Source organism: Macaca nemestrina, chromosome 20 (genome assembly GCF_043159975.1).
Source record: "Macaca nemestrina isolate mMacNem1 chromosome 20, mMacNem.hap1, whole genome shotgun sequence".
Taxonomy (NCBI): domain Eukaryota; kingdom Metazoa; phylum Chordata; class Mammalia; order Primates; family Cercopithecidae; genus Macaca; species Macaca nemestrina.
Window position 1 is genome coordinate 4,124,199 of NC_092144.1, and position 16,413 is coordinate 4,140,611.

Below are 16,413 nucleotides of genomic sequence, written 5' to 3' on the forward strand. Positions count from 1 at the left end.
CCAGCTAATTTTAAAATTTTTTTTTGTAGGAGGAGGCTGGTCTTGAACTGCTGGGCTCAAGGAATCCTCTCAGTCTCTCTGAGCCGTGAGCCACTGCACTCAATCTGTCTTGTGCCTTGCCCTGTCCCCAGAGCCCAGCCGTTCATAGGTCTTAATCAACATGGGCTGAGAGAAAGGAAGGCTTGTGAAATGTGGTGACACAGTAACAAAATGATCCCTTAAAATGAAATCAGATCACATCCCTGCTTAAAACTCTCTGGTGACTTCCTGTCCCACTTAAAACAAAATTCATAAGGCTGGCCGGGCATGGTGGCTCACGCCTGTAATCCCAGCACTTTGGGAGGCCGAGGTGGGCAGATCACCTGAGGTCAGGAGTTCAAGACCAGCCTGACCAATATGATGAAACCCCGTCTCTACTAAAATTACAAAAATTAGCCAGGCATGGTGGTGGGTGCCTGTAGTCCCAGCTACTCGAGAGGCTGAGAAAGGAGAATCACTTGAACCTGGGATGTGGGGGCTGCAGTGAGCCGAGATCACACCACTGCACTCCAGCCTGGGCGACAGAGCGAGACTCCGTCTCAAAAAAAAAAAAAGAAAGAAACTGGCTGCTATGCAGTTGAAGACGTTCCCACACTCAGCTCCCCAGATTTGTTTTGACCCAGCCTTTTCTTTCTTTCTTTCTTTCTTTGAGATAGTCTTGCTCTGTCACCCCAGGCTGGAGTGCAGTGGTATGACCTCAGCTCACTGAAACCTCTGACTCCCAGATTCAAGCGATTCTCCTGCCTCAGTCGGCCGAGTAGCTGGGATTACAGGCACCCACCACCACACCTGGCTAATTTTTTCGTATTTTTAGTAGAGACAGGGTTTTGCCATGTTGGCCAGGCTGGTCTTGAACTCTTGACCTCAAGTGATCCACCCACCTCGGCCTCCCAAAGTGCCAGGATTACAGGCCATGAGCCACCACACCTGGCCTGGTCTTGACTTTTGAGGGTGCCCTCCCACCCATGCCACCCCTAGGAGGCAGAGCAGAGCCAGAGTCATGGGGGCCGGTGGTTGTAAACAGAGTTTTATTGATGGGGAGGGGGCTGGGGGAGGCAAACTCCAGAGAGGGTGGAGGACCCAGCCGGCCACGTGGCATGCATGGTCAGCTGGAGGTCAGAGGGGGTAGGTCACAAGGGGACGGGTGGCATGGGAGTCTCTCACCACCCTGGGGCCGTATTTACAGAGGGGCCCCGCCCACCTTCAACGTCCCCCAGGCCCCAAGCCCTTTAGACAGCTGCTGCCGATGTGACTTCTGGACAGGCCCTCCCCGTGTCCCCTGCCTGAAACCCCGGCATTGTCCCCGCTTCCCTCTGCAGAGCGGGGTTCAAACTCCTAACCGGCACCTCGGAGGCCCCCGGCCTTCTGGAAGCCCCAGCGTCGGCTCAGCCAACGCCCAGGCCGCTGGAGGCACCACGATCGTCGCTTGTGGACACACACCCTGCACGCGTGGCCCACCTGACACACACGCCCACAGCAGCCCTCGCTGGCACGCACACGCACGCCCACCTCCCCGGCCCCTTGCACACGAACACGGCACACACACGCACGCACACCCACACACGCCAGGGGCCTGGGTCGGGGAGGGACCTTTCCAGGGGTGGGGGAGGGCTTGAGTCTGCAGCTGTGGCCCCCCATTCCTCACCGGCGTCCAAGCCTCCCCTGCCTGCCGCCACCCCGAGAACGGAGTTGTGCAATTGGTTAGAAAACCGCAAAAGAAACCAAAACTGCAAAAGAAACCAAAACCTACGCGCATAAGGTCAACCTCAAATCCATAGCAAAGTCCTCCCGCCCACCCACCCCCAAACCGTCTCAGCGTCCTGCGGCCCCGGGTGAGGGGAGGGCGAGCTGGTTGTGCTTCCTTGTGGCGGAGAGGGCCCCCTACTCCGCGGGTGGGTCGCGGGGGGGGCTTGAGCACCCACTCGGAGTTGCCCCGGGCCCCGGCGTTCTGGCACCGTCTCTCGCTCCTGGTTCCCGTGGCTGGCACTGCCAAGGCATCGGGGGGCCCCTGGCCTAGGGCACGGGGGGCGCAGTCCTGTCCGCCCCCCCATAGGGGAGGAGGTGGGCCAAGTCTGTGCCGGGCCGGGCGTGGCAGCCGCGGTGGCGGTCCCCAGGCCGGGCCTCGCCGCTGTTGAACGTGTGGGTGCGGCGCAGGGTGGCGGCCGGAGGGGCGTGGGGGCCCGGCGGCCTCCGCAGGCTGCCCGTCGGGGACGGGCTCCAGGGCCGCGGGAGGCCATCGGCGGCTGAGGCTGGGTCCAAGGGGCCCGTGGGCGCCGACACCACCCGCCGGCGGTCCGGGCTGGCGTGGGGGGTGAGCGGGAAGTCGCCGTGGGAGGCGCGGCCGGGCCGGGCAGCATAGAGGCGGGCGTCGGGGGTCGGCTCCCCAGGCGCAGAGGGCTGCTCGGGGGCCCGGGAGGGCGCCAGAAGTAGGAGGGAGGACGAAGCGGAGGCGGGGAGCAGGGGGTGGCCGTGGTCCCAGGCGCGCGGGCCCAGGGCGTGGGGGTGCGGGTGCGGGGTGGGCAGGCGCTTCTGCGGCAGCGGCGTCTGCTCGGGCGTGGGCAGCAGCCCCGAGTCCAGGTCGTGGGGCCCGCCCTGCAGCAGCGTGGCCTTGGCCCAGCCGTTCTGCATCAGGGGCGCCAGCAGGGCCTCGGGGGGAACCCCGGCGCCGCCGCCGCCTCCGCCCCGGCCCCCGGGACCCTGCGCCCTGCGCTCGCCCAGGCGGCTGACGCTCAGCACCGCCTCGCCCGCCCCGTGCGCCAGGATGGCCTCCTTGTCCTTGCGCCGGGCCAGCTCCCGCCTCTCACGGAGGCCCACGAACCAGCCCACGCTGAAGCCGGACACCACGGCTCCCACCACGAAGGCCGCCACCGACGATGTCACCAGCAGGTTCACCGACACCAGCCCCGCGCGGTCCTCTGAGAGGCTGGCCCGCAGGAGTCCTAGCGGGGGAGCACAGGGGGGTTAGCGGGGCCGAGGGGGGGCCCGGGCACCTCTCCTACCTCCTCAGGCCCTCTGTCCTCTTTTTCATTATTTTTATTTGTTGTTATTATTATTTTATTTTTATTTATTTATTTATTTATTTATTTATTTATTTTTTTGAGAGGGAGTCTCGCTCTGTTGCCCAGGCTGGAGTGCAGTGGGGTGATCTCTGCTCACTGCAAGCTCCGCCTCCCGGGTTCACGCCATTCTCCTGCCTCAGCCTCCCGAGTAGCTAGGACCACAGGCGCCACCGCACCAGGCTAATTTTTTGTATTTTTAGTAGAGATTTTCATCGTGTTAGCCAAGATGGTCTCGATCTCCTGACCCCATGATCCGCCCACCTCGGCCTCCCAAAGTGCTGGGATTACAGGCGTGAGCCACTGTGCCCGGCCTTTTTATTATTTTTTTAGATGGAGTCTTACTTTGTGTGCCAGGCTGGAGTGCAGTGGGGTGATCTCGACTCTTTGCAACCTCCACCTCCCAGGTTCAAGTGATTCTCCTGCCTTAGCCTCTAGAGTAGCTGGGACTACAGGTGTACGCCACCACGTGGACCCAGCTAATTTTTGTATTTTTAGTAGAGACAGGGTTTCACCATGTTGGCCAGGCTGGTCTCAAACTCCTGATCTCGTGATCCGCCCACCTCTGCCTCCCAAAGTGCTGGGATTACAGGCATGAGCCACCTCACCTGGCCTAATTGTTTTATTTTTAAATTTTTTTGTTTTTGTTTTGAGACAGAGTCCCCCAGGCTGCAGTGCAGTGGTGCAGCTCAGTGCGACCCTGCCTCCAGATACCTCTGTTTTATTAAAGACAGGATCTCGGCCAGGCACGGTGGCTCACACCTGTAATCCCAGCATTTTGGGAGGCTGAGGCGGGCAGATCACCTGACGTCAGGAGTTTGAGACCAGCCTGGCCAACAAGTCAACTGAACCCAGGAGATGGAGGTGGCAGTGAGCTGAGATCACACCACTGTACTCTAGCCTGGGTGACAGAGTAAAACTCTGTCTCAAAAAAAAAAAAAAAAAAAAGACAGATTCTTGCTCTGTTGCCCAAGCTGGAGTGCAGTGGCCTGACCACAGTTCATTGCAGCCTCCACCTCCCTGGCTCAAGCGATCCTCCTGCCTCAGCCTCCCGAGTAGCTGGGACTACAGGCATGCACTGCCACGTCTGGATTATTTTTGGGTTTTTGTTTTAGAGACAGGGTTTCACTATGTTGCCCAGGCTGGTCTCGAACTCCTGACCTCAAGTGACCCTCCTGTCTTGGCCACTCAGAATGCTGGGATTATAGGCAGGAGTTGCCACCGCCGGGCCCCTTCTGTCCTATTGAAGTTTGTCTGTCTGCCTTCTGTTGTCTCTTCGTCCTTGTCAAAGCCTGTTTCTTGGTGTGTCTGTCTTCTGGGGTCTCTGTTCTTCCCCTATCTCCCTCCCCAATAACCTTTAGAAAGGCATAGAAAGACCTTTCCATGCCTTTCTAAAGCTCTGATGGAGTCCAGTTTCCCCACCCACCTCCCAGAGGATTCGAGGGTCCTGTAGCCTCCTCCCTCCCCTCCCCCATGGTAGTGGGGGAGGGGGTCTTAGCCTGCCATTCTCCCAACTCACCTGTGCAGTCCCCTAAGCCTGAGGTGCTGGCCCCGGACACGTCCTGCTCAAAGGTGGCTCTAATGGGGAGAGGAGGCACCGTCAGCAGAGGCCCCTTTCACAGTCAGAGATCCAGGGGATCCTGGATCATGGGCGGGTCTGACACACCCTCCACCCACCTCCCTCTCCCACAGTACCTGGTGCCTGGGCTGAGGAAGATGCAGGAGCCATCTGGGGCCCACCCGCAGTAGGGGTCCTGACTGCCGATACAGTTCCTAGAGCAGACCAGGGACCGAATGGGACAAGTGTCCAAGTCACTCACACAGCCTCAACGGTGATGGTGACCTGTGGGCCCTGTTCCAAGCACCTGCCTCTTTATTTTTATTTTATTTATTTATTTACTTATTTTTGAGACGGAATTTCACTCTTGTTGCCCAGGCTGGAGTGTAGTGGCAGCATCTTGGTTCACTGCAACCTCTGCCTCCCAGGTTCAAGCAATTCTGCTGCCTCAGCCTCCCAGGTAGCAGGGATTACAGGCACATACCACCATACCTGGCTAATCTTTGCATTTTTAGTAGAGTCAGGGTTTCACCAGGTTGGCCATGCTGGTCTGGAACTCCTGACCTCAGGTGATCCATCCGCCTCAGACTCCCAAAGTGGTGGGATTACAGGTGCGAGCCACCATGCCTGGCGTTTTTTTAATTTTTAAATTAAAAAAAATTTTTTTAAATTAAAATTTAATTTTTTTTTTAAGAGACAGGGTCATGCTCTGTCACTCAGGCTGGAGTACAGTGGCATGATCATAGTTCACTGCAGCCTCAACCTCCCAGGCTCAAGTGATCCTCCTGCCTCAGCTTTCTGAGTAGTTGGGACCACAGATGTGTGCCACCACGCCCTGCTGACTTTTTTTTTTTTAGAGACAGGGTCTCACTATGCTGTGTTGCCCAGACTGGTCTCGAACTCCTGGGCTCAAGCAGCAGTCCTCCTGCCTTGGCCTTCCAAAGTGCCGGGACGACAGGCGTGAGCTATGAAGCCCAGTCCCTCCTCTTAATAGCAACTCCTGGAGTCCTTAGAACAAACCCGTGTGCAGGACACTGTTCACTCCCCATTTTACAGGTAAGTGAACTGAGGCTCCAGAAAGTAAACGTCTGCCCAAGCGGCAGAGCTGAGATGGGAGCCCAGGCCTCGTGCCAGAGGCTGTGCCCTTGGACTTGGAGCCACTGGGTCATCGTGGCGATAACGGTGGGCAGGAGGCAGGGTCCTCTGCACTGACGGCTCACACGGAGCCCAGGCGTGCGCCAGCACTGGCATGCATCCTAGCTTTCCTCCCATTTTAGAGACAGGGAAACGGCCTCCGCCGTGGTCCCTGGTTCTCCTTCCCCTGCAGTCTCCTCCTGGAGCAGCCACCAGAGGGCACCTGTAAGCACCGGAGTCACGGCCAGTCCCTCCTCTGCCTGCAACCCTACATGGCTCCCACCTCCCTCGAGGTCAAAGCCCAAGTCCTCCCTGAGGCCCACAAAGCTCTGCACAAACCGCCCCGTCCCCTCCCATCCCCTCCCCGTCCTCCCCTCCTCCCTCTCTCCCCCTTGCTCATTCTGCTGCAGCCACACCGGCCACCTCACTGTTCTTCCAACACACCAGGCGTGGTCCTGCCCCTGGGCCTTGCATGGGCCGTGCCCTCTGCCCAGCTCAATGACTAGGATGTTGTTGGGCTGTTGATTGGAACCCAGCTCTCCCTCCCTGTGCCCATCCTCCCTCATTTCCTGCCCATGGCGGGCCTGGGGTAGACACTCACTTCATACACCCAGAGTACTGCTGGCAGCGAGCCACGGGCACTCGGACCACGCAGCGGGGGAAGGCAGCCAGCAGGCCCCCTGAAGCTGCGTCCAGCTCCAAGCTCAGCAGCCGCTGCCCTGTCTCGCCACCGCCCGGCCGTCCACACCTGGGGACAAGCAGAGTGGTGAGGCTGAGGGCAACTCAGCCCATCTCCCCTCCTGCTGGCGACCCCTCCCCGTCTTTGCCTGGACCCACCTGTCTGGCCGGTAGGTCTCAAACTCTTCCAGGAAGACACTGAGCCCAGATGTCCCTGAGGTACTGGCGTTGGGCCGGACGAGGAACTTGAGGACGGTCCCTGCCTCAGAACCCAGGAAGACAACAGTCTGGTTGCCCCAGGGGCCGGCTCCCACGTCCACAGCCACTCGAGTCAGCTGGTGCCTGGGGGACAGGGCAGGGGAGGGTCAGGCTGGCCCCATATCCCCCAGGGGTCCTCCAGCCACCACCTGCCACCAACACGGGCATGGGCATGGTTACACGGGTGCACACAGACAGTGACACACCACGTGACAGCAACAAATGCGTGTGTGCATGGATGCCGGAGACATGGGTGATCACACAGGCACGTGGGCACACTCGCCAGAAACATAACCCCAAACCAGACTCTACTTGGCCCTGTCGCTTTTGTTGAGACAGAGTCTCGTTCTGTCGCCCAGGCTGGAGTGCAGTGGCACAATCTCAGCTCACTGCAACCTCCGCCTCCCAGGTTCAAGCGATTCTCTTACGTCAGCCTCCTGAGTAGCGGGGACTATAGGTGCGTGCCATCACGCCTGGCCAATTTTTGTTTTGTTTTGTTTTGTTTTGTTTTGTTTTTGAGACGGAGTCTTGCTCTGTGCCCCAGGCTGGAGTGCAGTGGCACGATCTCGGCTCACTGCAAGCTCCGCCCCGCTGGGTTCATGCCATTCTCCTGCCTCAGCCTCCCAAGTAGCTGGGACTACAGGCGCCCGCCACCTCGCCCGGCTAATTTTCTTGTATTTTTAGTAGAGACGGGGTTTCACCGTGTTAGCCAGGATGGTCTCGATCTCCTGACCTCGTGATCCGCCCGTCTCGGCCTCCCAAAGTGCTGGGATTACAGGCTTGAGCCACCGCGCCCGGCCTTGTTTTGTTTTCTTGAGACAGAGTCTCGCTCTGTCGCCCAGGCTGTAGTGCAGTGACGTGATCTCGGCTCACTGCATCCTCTGCCTCCTGGGTTCAAGTGATTCTCCCGCCTCAGCCTCCCAAGTAGCTGGGACTACAGGCACCCGCCACCACACCCAGCTGATTATTTTTGTATTTTTAGTAGAGACAGGGTTTCACCATTTGACCAGGCTGGTTTCAAACTCCTGACCTCAAGTGGTCCTCCCACCTCGGCCTCCCAAAGTGCTGGGATTACAGGCGTGGGCCACTGTGCCCGGCCCCCCTTTCTCCTGATGTGTATGTGTGTCTGTGTACCTTTTAGTCTCTTTCTCTCTTTTAGTCTCTTCCCTGTCTGTCTCTTTGGGTGTCTGTCTCTGATTGTCTCTCTCCTTGTCTCTGTCTCTCTCCTCCTTTGTTCTCCTAGTGTGTGTCTGTTTGTCTACCTCTTTTTTTTTTTTTTTTTTGAGACGTAGTCTCCCGCTGGCCCAAGGTTGGAGTGCAGTGGCATGATCTTGGCTCACTGGGTTCAAGTGATTCTCCTGCCTCGGCCTCCCGAGTAGCTGGGACTACAGGCACCTGCCACCACGCCTGGCTAATTTTTGTATTTTAAGTAGAGACGAGGTTTCTCCATGTTGGCCAGGGTGGTTTCAAACTCCTGGCCTTAGGTGATCTGGCCACCTCGGCCTCCCAAAGTGCTGGGATTACAAGCATGAGCCACTGTGCCTGGCACCCTGCCTGTCACCTCTTGATGCCTCTCTATCTCTTTATTCTCTATCTCTCTCCTAGTGTCTCTCCATCTTTCCCTCTCTGTCTGTGTCTCTGTCTCCAGCTCTCTGGGCAGCGCCGGCAGCCATGGGCTCAGCTGTGTTGAGCATCTGCATCCTCTCTCCCCTCGCCACGCCGTGCCCCTCCAGGACTGACCTCATCAGGGTCCGCACGATCCAGGGCGCGTGGCCCAGCGAGGGCACCGCCTCGTCCATCAGAGGGTGGGTCTTGACAAAGTTTAGGATGTCGTCCGGCAGGGCGCTGGAGGCATTGTACTGCATCCCGGGGGCTGCGCAGCACCCAGGCCTGGGGGTGGCAAAGGGTGTGGTCAGGAAGAACGCAAAGGTCCTCATAAAGGGGACTGGTTCACCAGGGGTACCCATTGCTTTGCCCAACGGCCCTCAGTTTTTTTTTCTTTTTTTTTTTTTTGAGACGGAATCTCAATCTGTCGCCCAGGCTGGAGTGCTTTGGCTCACTGCAACCTCCACCTCCTGGGTTCAAGCGATTCTTCTCCTCAGCCACCCGAGTGGCTGGCATTACAGGCATAGTGCCACCACGCCCAGCTAATTTTTGTATTTTTAGTATAGACAGGGGTTCGCCACGTTGGTCAGGCTGGTCTGAAACCCTTAACCTCAGGTGATCCGCCCACCTCAGCCTCCCAGAGTGCTGGGATTACAGGCGTGAGCCACCGCGCCCAGCCTCAGTTTTTCCTATTTGCATAATGGGTATAGCTGAACTCAGCATCAGCTAAATAACCACCTGGAAGCCTCAGTCCCTGGCCCTGGGGATCAGGACCTCATCTGGGCACGTGACTCAGGATGGGGGGGATTCTCACCGGGGTCGAGGCACCTGATCCTCCGGCACCGGCGTCCAGATGGACTCGGGGGACTTCTGCTCTCGGAAGCGGCCTTCAAACACAGCTGCCACCTGTGTCATGTCAAAGGCGCAGACAGCCGAGCCAGGGATGCTGAGGGGTTGGGATGAAAGAATTTGGTGAGCCCACTGGGAGGCCCCATCTCAGACAATCACATGCAGGAGCCTCTGTCTGCAGGATCCAGCGAATCTTCAGTCTTCCTGCGCCAGAGAGATCCCGTGTCCCTCCCGCATCTGTCAAATGCAGCCGTTCCTCCTAAGTAACATCTCAGATTGGACCACAGTTCAGGGTCTACGAGGCCGCCCCCTGTCCAGGCCCCCATCCCTGTTTCATTGGATGTCCTGCCTCCCCACTGCCACTGTTAGAACCCATTCCCCAGCAAGCTTTTTCTTTTTTTGAGACCCAGTCTTGCTCTGTCGCCCAGGCTGGAGTGCAGTGGTGTAATCTCGGGTCACTGTAACCTACACCACCCGGCTTCAAGCAATTCTCCTGCCTCTGCCTCCCAAGTAGCTGGAATTACAGGTGCCTGCCACCACACCCAGCCAATTTTTGTATTTTTAGTAGAGACGGGGTTTCACCATGTTGGCCAGGCTGGTTTCAAACTCCTGACCTCAAGTGATCTGCCCTCCTCAGCCTCTCAAAGTGCTGGGATTACAGGCATGAGCCACTGTGCCCGGCCCACAAGCAGGCTTTTTAAAAACGAAAATCTGGGCCGGGTACGGTGGCCCACGTCTGTAATTCCAGCACTTTGGGAGGTCATGGAGGGTGGATCACGAGGTCAGGAGTTTGAGACCAGCCTGACCAAAGTGGAGAAACCCCGTCTCTACTAAGAATACAAAATAAGCCGGGCATGGTGGCATGCGCCAGTAATCCCAGCTACTCAGGAGGCTGAAGCAGGAGAATTGCTTGAACTGGGGAGGCAGAGGTTGTGGTGAGCCAAGATCGTACCACTGCACTCCAGCCTGGGCAACAAGAGTGAAACTCCGTCTCAAAAAAAAAACCAAATCGCCGGGTGCGGGGGCTCACGCCTGTAATCCCAGCACTTTGGGAGGCCGAGGCGGGTGGATCACAAGGTTAGGAGTTCAAGACCAGCCTGGCCAAGATGGTGAAACCCCATCTCTACTAAAAATACAAAAAAAGTTAGCCAGGAGTGGTGGTAGGTGCCTGTAATCCCAGCCACTTGGGAGGCTGAGGTAGAGAAATGCTTGAACCCGGGAGGCGGAGGTTGCAGTGAGCCGAGATAGTGCCACTGCACTCCAGCCTGGGCGACAGAGCGAGACTCGTCTCAAAAACAAACAAACAAAAATGCAAACCTGATCTCATCCCTCTTGCTCTTCACTCTTCCATGACTCCCAGTGCTCTCAGGAAAAAGCCCAGGTTTCTGCCTGCAGCTCACAAGGCCTTGCCTGATCCGTCCCATCACTTCCCTGCCCTCGTGTTGTCCATTCTCCCCTGGTTCCCTTCCCACACAGGCCCTCTCGAGATTCCTTAAATATACCGAACTCACTGCAGCCTCAGGACCTTTGCATGTGCTGTTTCTCCAACTTTGAACACCCTTCCCTCTTCCTCCATCTCACACCTGAAGCCTAGTTCCAATGTCCCCTCCTCCAGGAAGCCCTCCCTGCTCCTCTCCCCAAAGGCAGAGGATGAGGATATCTCTGGCCCAGTTCTGACCAAAGGGACTTAGAGGGTCATTGTCAGCTTGTCTCACCCCAGCCTGGGGCCGAGGCCTCTCAGGGGTCTAATCCAGTGGTGCCCAACCTAGGACCCTGGGCATATCTGAGGAGTGAATGCAAGCCCTCTCTACCCATGCCTACCAAATGCTCCCAGTTCGCTCCCATTGGTGGGCGCTGACCTGTTGCTGGGCGTGGAAAACACAGCCAGGACCACGGGCCGGCCCCCGAGGCTGACCACACTTGTGACAGCCTGCAGCACGTTGAAGTAGAAGTGGGAGTCCCCGGGCACAGAGCAGTTGAGCCGCGCCTTCAGGAAGGACGTCCACTGCTTCTCCAGCACGCGGGGGGAGCCTCCCACGTCGTTCTTGCACACTCGGGCCACGCGGGACACCACCACCTGGGCGTGACAGTGGACAGACGGAGGCCTGAGCTCTGTGTCCCAGGAAGGGCTGCTCACAGGCTGTACCACCCACCACCCAAGCCGGGATGGAGGAGTCTGACCCTGGCTCTGGTGGGACCCCGGCCAGTCACCGTTCCTCTCTGGGCACCGGCTTCCCTTGCAGAAATCCCCAGTGGGAATGTCAGTGATGATAATAGCAACAGTGACAACCGTAATCATCACTGCTTCCGTGAAGAAATGTTTTATTCTCACATCTCTTACACTCTTTCTGAGGGCTGCCTACTGATATCCCCCCATCGTACATATGGAGAAACTGATAAGAGGCACGGATAAAAGGAAGGGACTGGCCAAGGTCACAATAGTAGTTAGTGGCAGTCTGTGCACTTCAGCACAGGATGCCTGGATGGATGGATGAGTGGATGAATAGATGGATGGATGATTACAATAGAGGGATGAGTGGGTGGATGGATAAATGAATACGTCTGAAAAAGGATGATAGATAATGGAGGAGATGATGACAGAGGACAAGGTAATTAGGCAGTTGGTAGATAAGTAGATGGATGGGTGGGTGGATGGATGAACAGATGGATGGAGAGAAAGCTAGGTGAATGGATGGACGGATGCATGGATAGGTGAATAAGTGCATGAATGAATGGATGGATAAGTGGGTGGATGGATGGATGGATGGATGGATGGATGGATGGGTGGGTGGATGGAAGGAAGGAAGGAAGGAAGGATGGGTGAGTTGGGTGAGTGGATGGTTGGATCAGTGAGTGGGTGGGTGGATGGATGGGTGTGTGGGTGAATGGGCAGATAAATGGATGGATAGATGGGTGGGTGCATAGATGATGAGTGTGTGGATGAGATGGATGGATGCATGGGATGGAAGGGTGGATGGATGAATGGATGGTGGATGGATTGGCAGATGGATGGACAGATGAATGATGGATGGATGGATGGGTGGTTGGATAGGTAGATGGATGAATGGATGGGTGGATGGATGGATGGATGAATGATGGATGGATGGATGGATGGATGGATGGATGGATGGATGTGTAGGTGGATGGGCAGATAAATGGATGAATAGATGGGTGGGTGCATAGATGATGAGTGGGTGGATGAGATGGATGGATGGATGGGATGTAAGGGTGGATGGACGGGATGGAAGGGTGGATGGATGAATGGATGGCTGGATGGATTGGCGGATGGATGGATGTGTGGATGGATGGATTGGTGAGTTGGGTGGGTGGATGGTAGGATGGGTGAGTGGGTGGATGGATGGATGGATGGGTAAGTGGGTGGACGGATGGATGGATGGATGGATGGGATGGAAGGGTGGATGGATGAATGGATGGCTGGATGGATTGGCGGATGGATGGATGTGTGGATGGATGGATGGGATGGAAGGGTGGATGGATGAATGGATGGCTGGATGGATTGGCGGATGGATGGATGTGTGGATGGATGGATGGATGGATGGATGAATGGGTGAGTTGAGTGGGTGGATGGTTGGATGGGTGAGTGGATGATGGTTGGATGGATGGATGGATTGGTGAGTTGGGTGGGTGGATGGTAGGATGGGTGAGTGGGTGGATGGATGGATGGGTGAGTGGGTGGATGGATGGATGGGATGGAAGGGTGAATGGATGGGTGGATAGATTGGCAGATAGATGGACAGATGAATGATGGATGGATGGATGGATGGGTGGTTGGATAGGTAGATGGATGAATGGATGGGTGGATGGACTGGCAGATGAATGGGATGGATGGATGGATGGATGAGTTGGGTGGGTGGATGGTTGGATGGGTGAGTGGATGGATGGATGGATGGATGGATGGATTGGTGAGTTGGGTGGGTGGATGGTTGGATGGGTGAGTGGATGAGTGGATGCATGGATGGATGGATGGATGGATGAGTTGGGTGGGTGGATGGTTGGATGGGTGAGTGGATGAGTGGGTGGATGGATGGATGGATGGATGGATGGATGAGTTGGGTGGGTGGATGGTTGGATGGGTGAGTGGATGGATGGATGGATTGGTGAGTTGGGTGGGTGGATGGTTGGATGGGTGAGTGGATGGATGGGTGGATGGATGGATGGATGGATGGATGGATGGATGGATGGATAGATGGATGGATGGGTGTGTGGGTAGATGGGCAGATAAATGGATGGATAGATAAGTGGGTGCATAGATGATGAGTGGGTGGATGAGATGGATCGATGCATGGGATGGAAGGGTGGATGGACGAATGGATGGGTGGATGGATTGGCAGATGGATGGATAGATGAATGATGGATGGATGAGTGGCTGGACAGGTAGATGGACGAATGGATGGGTGGATGGATTGGCGGATGGATGGGATGGAGGGATGGAGGGATGGATGGATGGATGGATGGGTAGATAAATGGATGGATGGGTGGGTGCATGGATGGGTGGATGGGATGGACGGATGGATGAATGGATTGGCAGATGGATGGAAAGATGATGGCTAGATGGACAGACTGAGGGATGGACTCATGGACGGATAGGATGGAAAGGTGGTTGGATGAACTGATGGGTGGATGGATGCGTGGACAGATGGATAAGTGCATGGATGGATGGATGGGTAGTGGGTGGATGAGTAGATGGATTAATGGATTCATGAAAGTGTGGGTGGGCTGAAAAACAGGCAGATGGGTAAGTGGGAGGGTGAGCAGGTAGACGGATGGACAGGGGATGAAGGATGGATAAGTGATTGTGGCTGGGTGGGTGGACAGGTGAACAGCAACGGCACCAGGTGTATCTGACTTCCAACTCATGTCCGTCGTCAGGACTGAGTGCTCCACGGCTGCTCTGTAGATGCCTTCAGGCTCGGGGCCTGATCATGGCTGGAAGGGAGGCCCTGGGAACCAGAAATGGAGGGCAGGACCCTCTTGCCCCATGTAGGCATTCATGGATCCACCTCTGCCCCCTCTACTTTGCATGATCACAGCCTCTCAACTCCATGCCCCACTGCACTGGCCTCACCTTCTCCAGGTAGTTAAACTCCATCGCGATCTCCCGGAAGAAGAAGTAGACATGGCTGCCCCACTCCACCGCATGGACAAAGTAAGGCTCTGCAGGAGAGGAGGGGTCAGAACTCAGCCCCTGACATGACAAAGGGGATTTCTGGGGCTAAGAACTCACTGGCTTTTATGGTGAAGGGGGGACCTAGGCTGGTTACCCAGGCAAAATGAAACAGACTCAAAGTTTGGTTTTTTGCAGGGGAAGGGAGGTCAGAAGAGCCTAAAATCGCTGTGTCTCTTGCTGCAAATGGCAACATCAACTATTTTTTGTTATCTTCCTCCCTCATGCGTTGAAGAGCTGAGTCTTGCTGTATCTTTTCTGTGGTTCCATTTTGGGCTTCTAAGCCACCCACTTCCAGCAGGTTCTACTTTAGATCCAACTAAACTTGTTCCTCTAGCTTTCCAGCCTTCAAAAAGGCCAACAGATTCCAAAGATGTGGTGGAAATCCTCCCACCCAGCTCCTCTGAGACTCTTATTCTGGTGGGGGGACTTGATAAACGTCAGGTTCTGGGCCTTGCCAGGTCTGGGCCCACTGCTCTTCCTGGTCTCACCTTTGAACCACTTGGAGTCGTGTTTCACGGTGCGCAGGGTGGGCCTGTCCCCGAGGCTGCGGTAGATGACAGCGTCAATGGCTAGGAAGTCGGTAACAGTAGCTGTGAAGAGCATCCCGTCTGGATGGGGTGGGTGGGGAAGGCAGGCAAGAGATGAGACCGCAGAGGCCAGGGGCTGGGTGGGTCGAAACTCGATTTTCTGAGACTGAACCCTGAGCCTAGGGGAGCCCCTGTCTCCAGGCTGAGCCCTGATCCCATCCCAGCCCCACCTCCATCCAAGCCCTGACCTTAACTGAGCCCCTGACCCTGGCTAAGCCCCGAGCCCTGCTGAGCCTCAATCCCAGCTGAGCCCCAAACCTGGGCTAAGAGTCTGCCCACGTCACAGCTGGGATGAGTGGCCATCCAGCTGCCTTCTAAATGACCCAGACGCTGGAGTAGAAAACGCTAGGTCTTGCCTCTGGCTGGGGCTGATCAGATGGAGGTTGGGGGGGTACTTACCAGAGAAGAGGGCAACATTGGCGTGCTTGGGGTCGTACGGGCAGCGGGCCATACCACTGATGCTGTCTCCCACGGGCTGCAGGGTGTCTATCTGCAGGGACCATGGGGGCTGAGTGACAGATCTCCTGACCCCACCTAGCAGCCCCTGGCTCCCTCAGCCCCCCACTCTAGGGGGAATCCTGGTCCACCATGGATTACTGTGTGACCTTGGCCACTCACTTAATCTCTCAGGGCCTCAGTTTACTGATCTGTAAATGGGTTTAAGAGTCGATCTCTAGTTAGACCTGCAACTGGCTCATTGTCTAAGTAGCTATGGCTTCCCTGGCACCCTGTACAGGCCTTGTTTGGACAGCAGTGACTCCTCTTGAGCTCAGGGGCAGGAGGCAGGGAGAGTATATCCAGGAAGGCTTCCTGGAGGAGGTGACATGGCCTGGGGAAAAGTCATGGCCAGCAGAGGTCGGGCGAGCAGAGGCCTGGAGGTTGGACCTGGGGCGCAGGGAGTCTTAAGACTCACGCTGTAGTTGGCGCACACCGGGTTGAAGGCGTTGGAACCGCACACAAAGAGCGTGGACTCGTCCCGAAGGAGCAGCACCTTTACAAAGTTTCGACACTCGCCCTGGGGTGGGGACAGGAGGAAGTGGGGAGCGCGATGTGGGCGTGCTCATGGTCACAGGCGTGGCCAGAACCTGAGCTTTGTGGGTGGAGGGCCGGTCTGTGGTGTGCATGGCCAAGTCTGGGGCCCTCCTTGGGGTCAAGGCAGGGGCTGAACCTAGGACTGGCTGGGGACACGGTGCGGCCCAGACAGGGTAACACTGTATCAGCAGTGCAGGCAAAGCCAGGATTGTGGGCATGTTCAGACTGTGGGCATAACCATGGCAACAGCAGAGTCCCAACCTGGGATGGAGGAGGAGAAGGATCCGCCCTGGGTGTGGTCAGGGCCAACTGGGGTGGGGCATGGGCGTGACCAGAACTAACTGGGGCGTGGTGGGCATGGTTATGGCTGATTGGGGCCAGGTTGGGAGCATGGCCAGAGTTGGTGGGGTGGGTGTGGCCTGGGCTTAT

General features: G+C 56.8%; 1 protein-coding gene across 2 annotated transcripts in view; it reads right to left on the reverse strand.

The window, feature by feature from the left end:
* Nucleotides 1-1,045: 1,045 nt before the first annotated feature.
* The window catches only part of LOC105485194 (semaphorin 6B), a 41,516-nt gene continuing 26,148 nt past the window's right edge, over nt 1,046-16,413 (reverse strand). The window contains exons 6-17 of one of the 2 annotated variants that reach the window (XM_011747443.3): nt 15,866-15,967; nt 15,352-15,442; nt 14,854-14,973; nt 14,264-14,352; nt 11,037-11,254; nt 9,143-9,274; nt 8,464-8,613; nt 6,625-6,807; nt 6,389-6,535; nt 4,791-4,868; nt 4,615-4,673; nt 1,046-2,978 (exon numbers count right to left, since the gene is read on the reverse strand). In XM_011747443.3, coding sequence (XP_011745745.2) covers nt 2,053-2,978; nt 4,615-4,673; nt 4,791-4,868; nt 6,389-6,535; nt 6,625-6,807; nt 8,464-8,613; nt 9,143-9,274; nt 11,037-11,254; nt 14,264-14,352; nt 14,854-14,973; nt 15,352-15,442; nt 15,866-15,967 — 2,295 coding nt within the window. In that variant the 3' untranslated portion in view covers nt 1,046-2,052. The remainder of the gene's footprint in view (nt 2,979-4,614; nt 4,674-4,790; nt 4,869-6,388; nt 6,536-6,624; nt 6,808-8,463; nt 8,614-9,142; nt 9,275-11,036; nt 11,255-14,263; nt 14,353-14,853; nt 14,974-15,351; nt 15,443-15,865; nt 15,968-16,413) is intronic. The other variant, XM_071087684.1, reaches the window with a different exon arrangement.